The sequence below is a fragment of the Crotalus tigris genome, unplaced genomic scaffold (assembly GCF_016545835.1).
Source record: "Crotalus tigris isolate CLP2741 ecotype Arizona unplaced genomic scaffold, ASM1654583v1 scf7180000020062.1902635, whole genome shotgun sequence".
Classification (NCBI taxonomy): domain Eukaryota; kingdom Metazoa; phylum Chordata; class Lepidosauria; order Squamata; family Viperidae; genus Crotalus; species Crotalus tigris.
In genome coordinates this window covers 1,806,720-1,816,145 of record NW_024097841.1, presented here as the reverse complement: position 1 = coordinate 1,816,145, position 9,426 = coordinate 1,806,720, and the positions used below count along the sequence as shown (strand labels likewise).

Genomic DNA, 9,426 nt, shown 5'->3' with positions numbered 1-9,426 from the left:
TCTTTTTAGAGGATTCTATGTGGACATAAAGTCGTAGCTCTTGATTGCATCTGGGGAAAAAACAAACTGTGAATGCTACCCACTTGGAAACGGGCAGAGAGTCTTAGCTTCAAGGAAATGGCTTTCATGACAGAGAAAAAAGATTGGGATGGTGTAAGGACTCCCGCCTTGGGCAGGGGTTGGACTAGAAGACCTCCGAGGTCTTTTCCAGCCTTATGATTCTATGGTTCTGCTCCAGTTGCATATCCCCTGCTTATTTTCTATTTGCATAGAACTTCCACAGGGGGCCAATGGACCACCAACCCATCCATTTTACAACGGTTTGGTCTGTGGCAAACCTGGGCCCTCAGGTGTTTTGGTTTGGTCTTCCTCGCACTGACATTCCACCGTGTTTCCTATCAGCAGGACCATGATCATCGAAAACATTGTTTAAAAGACACGTGTAGATGCCAACTGTGCTGTGGGCTACAATGTACGATCTGGACCCCCAGACCTCTCACTGGGCTCTTGAATGATTGCCTGTGTTCTCAAGGTGGCATATTTTAACTCAATTCCATCTTTGCTAAGCACACAGTGGCAAGGCTACATATTTTGAGCCCTCCTGCCGTAGACCAGTGTTTTTCAGCCTCTGTAAGCTATGTAGACTGCCTGCTGGGGAACTCTGGGAGCTGAAATCCACACAGCTTGAAGGTGATGAAGTTGAGAAACACGGCCCAGGATGTCCAAGAGATCAGCCCCGACTCAGTCCAGCACTGGTGAGACTGGTGGGTGTAAGGGGAGAGGGATGAGCCCTGGCACTTGACAGCAATTCCCTGTCCACTTCGATGATACTGAGAGAGTGGGGAATGGGCCCATGGATTCAGGATGCTGGTCTAGGTATTTGCGGCAGAGAATGACCTACACCTAGGCAAGGAAGAAGAATGGGGAGATTTCCGAAAAGTAAAAGAAATCCCACCTTGGCATCCCAAGTAGAACACGATGGTGTGCAACAAGGCAAGGCAATTGCATGAGTGCAGTACTGTCTGGTGTCTCACCCGTCTTTATTCCCAAAAGAGCACAGGTTTCTTTGGTGAAAAAAGATGAAGGCCCTATTAAGGATGGCGCTCTTCACCAGAAGAAGATGGTTGTGATGGAATATTGTCTGTATTCCCAGGAGGAGGAAGTACTTTCCAGAGAAGCAAGAGACAGTGAAGAGGATAAATATGTTTCCTCCCTAATAATTCCCAGAGTGTATGTTTGGTGGGGCGAGTAGTCTGCTTTAGTGTGGCAAGATGCTGTCTATAGGTGAGGAACAATATTAAAAAAACCTTCTTAGAAGAATCACAGTGTTGTCTGTGTTGGTTTTTGAAGCTTGACAATGGCCAGGGATCCTGCCTCTAATCCCTGCAGTGGTGAAACATCCTCATTAGGCTGGTGACCCCCCCAGGTGACAGTCCTTCCAAAGGCCAGCCCATGTGTGCTGGACTAGCCTTCTCTGTTCATCCTTAAGCACAGCCTCCTTATAAAATTAGAGCTTTCCTCTTCCAGTTCCCCAGGACAGTATGGACCATGACATGGAATCAACAACTAGAAAGTGAGTCCATCTTATCTTGGCAAATCAACCAGTGCAACCTAAATGCCTTGGATGTCAACTCCCCTCCTCTTGGGCGGTGAACTGAAGTCTAACCCAATCAGAGGGCAACAGGCATGCATGCAGTATTGTTTCCAGAGATACGGGCATTACGAATACTATTTTTTGTAAGTAAACAAAGAGCGGAATTGGACAAATCTAGTGAACCCATTATCTATCAGAGTATTCCTGTAGGCGGAATGGCTTTCTCTTACGTCGTCTAGAATATTTTTAGGCATCTGCTTTCTCTCCTTTTACTGAAATGGGAGGGGGATACAGTCAAACACACTTTGATAGCGAAGAACCAAAACCCTTAATCCTGAAAGAAAAGCAAACTGGACCGGATGTTGCTGCAATCACTCCGTCAATTGCTCATCAGTCTTTTTCCTAAGACTGTTTTTCAGTGCATCAGTTCACTCTCTTCTGCTCACAAGGAGCCCCCCCCCCCACATCAAGTTTCACCATAGATCGGGAGCAAAATCACAGGCTCAGGTACGCATAGAAAATAAGCATTAAGACATTTTTTTTCCCTTCAAGGGAGACCTGGGGCTGGGAAAAAGGGTTCAAAATAAGATCTTTGGGGAAAAAGTAGCCAGCACTTATTCCTCTCAGAGGTGTGTTTGTGTGTAGGGGGGAAACACCCCATTGTTCACATTCTGAATCTGGATCGCACCGGATGCAATCATAAGAAGGTCAATTTTGTTTGGGGTGTGTAAATCCGCCTCCGTAAAGGGTGGGGTGACAGGGTGTTTGAAAAACCAAGATGGCTGGACTGAAGCCCCCACAGGGTTTGTGGTTGCCTATGGTGGCAACTGCCATCTTGACTCCTTTGTTGCCCCCTCAGGACCCTCTTCCCTCACCCCATCTGTGCCCCTCTGGATGTGTGGACTACAGCCCCCAACATTCCTGGACATTCACAATTAGGGATGATGGGAAGCTGATGCCACGTATCCTGGAAGGTGAGAGGGCTGACATTCCATCAGCCATCATTGCATTAACAATTACATTTGACTCATTTTTCTTTTACAAACCTTCAAATAATATTGTCATTGCAAAGGTTAAAACATTTCGAAAACATCATATTTTTGAGTCGGCAAGTTTTTCCTGCGACAAGGAGCATAAAAATGGTTACAAAAAAGCTCAAAATGAAAGATCAATATAGTGTCTATGAAATGCATCGCTCTTTTTTGTCAGACGGCTTTTTTTTCTCGAAAATTCCCAGGTTTGTATTACAAAATATAGAAAACGGATACAAAGTGCCAGCCATACAGCTTTGCTTTTGAAATTATCTTCCGCCTGGAAGCTTGGCTCAAAACAAAACAGGTGATAGAAAAAACAGCTGCTCTTAAAATCACTAAATGCAACCACTTGAATTTCCAGTAGTGTTACTTTGAGTTATCAATATTATAATTATTTTTTACGACCTTGTTTTATATGTATGTATGTATGTGTATGTATGTTTTCTGAGGTTTTCGCGGGTGTTTGTATGTAGGTCTTTGGTTGTTTGGGTTTTCTCCCGCGTAAAATTGGAAGTGTCTTGGCGACGTTTCGACAAAGTCCCATTCGTCATCTTCAGGCTGGTGTTTTCAGCTTCGTGCTTCGAGCAGCAATGCTCGAATGCTGCTCGAAGCACGAAGCTGAAAACACCAGCCTGAAGATGACGAATGGGACTTCGTCGAAACATCGCCAAGACACTTCCAATTTTACGCGGGAGAAAACCCGAACAACCAAAGACCTACACATATATATATATATTCGTTCAGATTTTGGAGAGGGCCCAGCTATCCCTATTTTTCGTTTTAAAGCCTCCCCCACTTTCTCCCCACTTCTTTAAAAGTTGCAAGCCCCAGGGAAACATCCATTCAATGAGGTAAGTCAATTTGGCACAAAGAACTCAGGTAGGTCCGTAAAACATTCAGTACCTCGGGAGCAAACAGATCCTCACCCTTTCAGTGGCGGTGGGTGTCTAAAGAGAGTTGGCCAACTGTTTCATCGGAATGTTTCTCGTCAATCAAAAAAAGGGGGCAAGAAAAAAGAAAAGAGAAAGCACCACCAAACATTCACAACCCAGAAGAGATGTAAAAATATGTACAGTACAACACTTGGCGTTTGGCACAATTTGCGGGGTTGAGAGTGCAGCAATTATCGTACAAGAAGAAGAGGGCTTTGGAAAAAGGGAACGAGATTGGCTTCCAAAGCCCCCACCACTTCAGGCTTTCCATTTCAGCACTTTAAACACCTGGATGTAAGACAAGGCATGGCATTTCCCCCCCCCTCTTTTTGAGCAAAAGAAAGACGAGGGGTAAACAAAGGAGAATAAAAACAGGGGAAGAGAGTTGGGGAACCAAGGAAACTTCAAACGTCTTCCTAGAAAAAGGCAGCAGCTCTTCTCCAAATACAGCTAAAACCCCAAATGCTGTTTCTGCCTTAAGAAGAATGTAGTCTGTATCCCTGCAGAAAAACCAAAGATTTGATATGCCATTTTAACTCGGTGGAATCATATAATGGGGGGGGGGAATGTTTGAAAGACGGAGCTCTTAGGGTGCAGGGATAAAGATATCGGCAGGGCTAAAAACACGGGTAATCATCTCATAGCACTCAACTAGGGATGAAACTCTGACTTCTGCAAATGTAAAAAGACCCTTTAAAAATCTCAGCTTGGGGGACGCGCGTCTCTTTTTTTTCCCTCTGTGTTTTGTTTTTTTTACAAAAAGTCTCCCTCCCCTCTTCCCCCCCTGGAAATCTTTCCCCTCCCCTTTCTCTCTTTTCCAAGCCATTAAAAAAGGAGCACAGAATTAACCTTTTAAGAATAAATAAAGGAATTCAAATCAGAAAAAGCCAATCAGCAAGAAAAAAAGGAACAGCTTTGTTAGTCGGTATTCAACACCCCCCCTCCCCGCCCCCAGCCAAGCCAGGAAAAAAAAGTCATTCTTTTGAAGTAGCTTGCAAGAAATAAGTGTTTTCATGCACGTTGAGAACGAAACCAAGAACGACGACGACAACGGAAAAAAGACCTGTAAAAGGGAAATGTCTCTTTCATGCAATTCTGGTTTCCCAAGTAGGAAAATATGAGCAAGGATGGGCTTAGCAGGGAGCAAGGAAGTTAGGGTGCATTCCAGCCAGCTTGGTGTGGTATTACCTCAGTTTTTCAAAGGAAACTACTGTGGTTGGGTCTTTTTGGCCCTGTTCTCTCTCTGCCCGCTTGACTTTGCAGTTCTCGTCGCGCAGGGACTTTGACGTGGATTTGTGTCGGTAGAGCTTTTTATGGGTAGGTTCATTTTTGGCTAAAGTGCTCAGGTTACTATAGCTTTTATCAAAAAAAGGTGAATGAATGTCTGTGGTGTAGCTGGTGGATGAACCAGAGCGTCCCGGGTCGCAGGGAGCAGCTCGGCTGCCGGTTTTACTCAAGCCCTTGTTCCCCGATTTGTGATTGCGTCCCGATCCTGAAGAACTGCCGTTGACCTTCTTCTTGGATTCGGGAGATGTGCCAGCCAGGATCTTAAGAGTTTTCAGTTTCAGGCTGTTTGATTCGGGGGATCGGAAGAGATCAGAGACATCGCTGTGGCCAACAGGCCCCCACAAGGGCTCGATGGAGGCCATCATAAATCTCTGAACATCTGCCATGCCAGATGCAATGTTTGACAAAATGTTGGACGGCTCCTCAAATTCTCTTTGATCATCATCCAGAAGGCTGTTGGCACTTCCTATGCTGGTTTCGGACCAACCACCGCTACTGTCCTTCCCCAGTGGCCATTCCCTGGACAGACCGTTGGCCTTCCCTATCCGGAGGGCATTTGGGCTGTCCTGCTGTAGGGAATTGGCCAACATTTTTGCCGAGGAGTTTGAACTGTTCAAGAGACCAGCTACTCTACCGCCCAGGGCGAGGGTCTTTTCTCCATTGACCCCTGCTCCGTTTTTCCCTTTCCTTGAAGTTTTGGGAGACTGCCTGGAATTTCTGCTGGGGGCCTTTTCGGAGCCTTTGTTGGCTTTGGGAGATTTTTTCCGAACGTTTTTCTGGGTTGGGTTTTGGTTGGCACCCAAATTTTTATTACATGAACTTCTCCTCTTGCATTTTGTCGCTTTGCTATTGGTGCTAACTTGGGCAGATGGCTCATTAAAAGTTGACAAGGATGGGCTTTTTTCGAGGAGGCTGACAGAATCCTCATCGGTGAACATATGGAACTGAAACTGATGATTATTTAAAGTGAATCCATTATCCGCCTGGTCTGGAGCCTGCAGAACGCCACAGCTCCAGCTGACCTTCTCGGGGTTGCTTAACACCACTTGGTTGCTCTCCGGGAAACACTTCATGTTCCCCAGGGTTTTAGTTTCTGGCCCGGCGATCTGTGGGGAAAGGTTGGGCGTATCTGGAGGAGACATTTCCGAAAGGGACGACTGGCGGAATTTGTCAGGGGTGAAGTTAGAAATATCTAGAAGATCGGTGGACTCCTTCAAGGGCGTTATTTCATCGATGCTTTGCTGAATCACCAGCTTGGGGCTGCAGTGGGCCAAGAAGTCGTCGGCAATTTCGTCATCTCCATCCTTCTCGCAAGACTTTAAGCTCAAGGAGCTGTAATTGCTGGAGGCGGCGGAAAGGGAGCCCACCGAATCGAAGCTCACAAGTCTCCCGTCATCGGTGCTGAGTGTGCCCCGCTGGAAGGGGAAATTCCCCTCTCGGTTGTTGAAGGGACAAGACTGGTAGGAGTCATCCGACTGCAGCTGCTGGCCCTCCAGGAGGAATTTTTTTTGGTATAATACTTTGCTGTTGCTCAGGTGGACCTGGCTGTATCCTGAGGTTGGCAGGTCATCCGACCCTGCACAGTTACCAAACTCTACAGCCGAAAGCAGGGAGGCGTCCGGCAGCTGCCCAGCAAAACCCTGACTGCTCGGGCTGCTTGCCTTGCCAGCCGGCCAAACACGTTGGAAGTTGCCGGGCTCAATCTCGAGGGGACTCGGGGATTGCTGTAACTCCGATTCGGACGGTGGGGACAAAATGCAGCTCTGGGCAGGCTGCAGGGCACAGAAGGCCTTTTCTGCTTGGACGAGGCTGGGGAGGATCTCCCGCTGCTGCTGCTGCTGCTGCTCCGAGGCGGCAGGACTGAAGTACGCGATGCCAGTGCTGTGGGCCAAATCGGAGGCATCCAATAACGTCTGCAGGTACCCGCCAGGGATGAGGGGCACGCTGGCCGCCAGATTAGCAGATGCGGCTGGCTTGTTTGAAGTGCAAGTGGTGGGTAGGAAGGAAAGGGCATTTTTGGCCAGTTTTTCCTCCTGGCTCTCTGAGAGAGGAGCGCTGTCTGCAGCACAAGGCGCGCTTTCATCCTTTAACCCTGTGGCGGACTCTGGATTCTCCAAGGCTGCTGAAACCTCAGCCAGACCGGTGGTAGCTTTGAGTCGCTTGCATTTCAACCGGGCCTCACTTTTGAATTTGATCCTGCGCAAGACTTTTTTCTCAGGCCCTTTGAATTCCCTCTCCCGGGCTTTGCCTGGAGGGAGGGCCAGGCCAGCAATGTCGCTCAGATGGATGCCGTTGACACAACTGGGGGCTGCGATGGCCATGGCCTGGATCCCCTTCGGGCCTCCTTCCTCATCTCCGATCCTGCAACAGAGCTGCTTGGATTCTGATGAGAAAGAGCCGCCCTTGCCCACCGGCTGCTCGATGGCCTTAATCCTTTGGATCCGGTGCCGGTGGGCTATCTTGCCCTTGCGCTTGCGTGGATGGGACAGGAAGGCCACCTCAGAGCCATTGAGATAGAAACTCTGCTTGTGATAGAGGGCAGACTTGAGAAAGTTAAGCCGGATCTGCCACCTCTCCTGCCAAAAAGACTTCAGGGGGGCCAACTTGGCATATTTGCTCAACAATTCCTCGCTCAAAGTCACTGTCATCTCGCTGGGGTCAACTTTGCCAAGCTTGACCAACATGTGCTTCTCTCCTTTGAACCGGTTGATGATGATATACTTGATGATGACGGGGGGCTCCTTGCGAGAAACTTTCCGCCTCTTTTTCGGACACCAGTCGTCGTCATCTTCTTCCTTGGGACCATCCGGGATCCACTCCTTCTTGTCCACAATCTTCTCACTCTCGATGGAATCCACATCATAAAGGTAGTCTTCGCTATATCGCACTTTCCTTTTTGCTCGAAGGCCATAATTCTGTTGGATGAAGGAACTGGAGTGGTCCCGGGGAAGGTACTTGTTGCAGTCCTTCAGGTCTTGAAGCACGTCAAAAGAGGATTCGGTGCAAGTGCTATCATCGCTGAACTCCCCCGAGTCCTCTGTGGAGTTCACCAGTTCCAAGAAGTGATTTCTTTTGGGACTGATGTACTGTACAAGTTCTGTACTGGTGCAAGATTTGTTTAAGGCAACTTTCTCACTTTCACCTCCCTCTTCTTCCTCCTCCTCCTCTTCCTCCTCCTCCTCCTCCTGCTGTCCATCCCCCTCCTCTTCCCCCCAAATGATGGTCTCCTCAGATTTGAATTGGGAAGGATCAGTTGCCCCTCGGGGTCCCCTCTTCAAAGCAGTCCTACCATCCCTTTTTGGACACCCACTAAACACACTGGGGAAGAAGTTAAACTGGGTGTCCTCTTGCAGGCCACCCGTTTTCTCCTTCACACTGTCCTGGAAGGATTCGTAACGAATCTTTAAAGAGCAGACGTCACTTCCCAAGGTCGAATCGTCATCATCGAACATGTAATTATCCACATCCTCCTCGGAAAACAGATTTACAGAGAGCTCATTTTTGGAGCAAAGGTCAAGGAGCTCAATTTTGCTTTCGCTAATGAAAGATTCAAAATAACCCCATTCCTGGTTGGGATTTGTTAGTAAAGGTTCCTCCACATTGCACTTGTCCAAAAGTAATCCGTCATAATAATTTTTCTGAGTTGGATCCTCCGAGTCACTGTCGGATTTGTCGGCCTCCCGTTTGTCGGCTGCTCTCGATTTGTGCACAGGGAAGCTGAGAAGCTGGTCAGAAAGGAGCTGGTCTCCATATCGCATGGTCTCTCCTGTACTCATGCAGTGAATCCCAATGTCGGAGACCGAACAGGTGTCATAATCCCTATTTATGTCACCCACTTTTAGGCTGATCCCGGGTTCTGGATCCAGGCTGTCCTTCGACTCAATAAAACACCCCAGGCAGGTCCGACTTGGCTGCATCAAACAGTCGCCGGTGAAGGCGGACATGGTCCCGGGCTCCATCATGCTGAAGGGGGCCTTCTCACAGTCTGCCGGGAGGGACCAGGCGCTCATGCCCTTCGTGACACAAGAGGTGAGGGAAATGGCATGGACGGAGGAGGAGTCATCGGAAATGTGATCGGGGACATCAGCCAGTCTCAAGGGGGAAGGAGGGCTTAGCCAGCAGGTCTTCTTGGAAGTCAGGGCCGGCTGGGATCGGGTCTCTTTTTGAGCTGCCCCTGCGGACGTCACAGCCGGAAAGGGGACTGCAGCGTCTGCTGCCGCACGGAGGGGTTTGTCGTCACCATCTAGATTGCTCGATTCTGAAAGAATAGCCAAAAGAGAGAGAGAGAGAGAGAGAGAAGATTAGTAAGAATGCTGTTCTGGACCTTCCCATTTTTGATGGAAGACGGAGCCACAGAGGAAGGCAACAGAATGAATTAATTTGATTGACTTGATGCATTATTAAATTCACACACACACTTTAAAAACAAATAATCCTCACAAATTCTGAGCCAGCACTTATAAAAAGTATTACTTCTTCCTGTTTCTTGTTTGCCTTTCTAAGGTAGTTTGATTTAATATTCTCATGTCAATTTGAGCTCAGATGAGGTCACTATACAGAGAAAATTTTAATAGTAACA

The 9,426-nt window shown here is 48.0% G+C and overlaps 1 protein-coding gene across 3 annotated transcripts in view; it reads right to left on the bottom strand.

Annotated features, from left to right (window-relative positions):
- Positions 1 to 4,520: 4,520 nt before the first annotated feature.
- Positions 4,521 to 9,426, bottom strand: part of NEXMIF (neurite extension and migration factor) — a 202,073-nt gene continuing 197,167 nt past the window's right edge. For all 3 annotated transcript variants that reach the window (XM_039365378.1, XM_039365376.1, XM_039365377.1), the window contains one exon: positions 4,521 to 9,105. In XM_039365378.1, the coding sequence (XP_039221312.1) occupies positions 4,745 to 9,105 (4,361 nt within the window). In that variant the 3' untranslated portion in view covers positions 4,521 to 4,744. The remainder of the gene's footprint in view (positions 9,106 to 9,426) is intronic.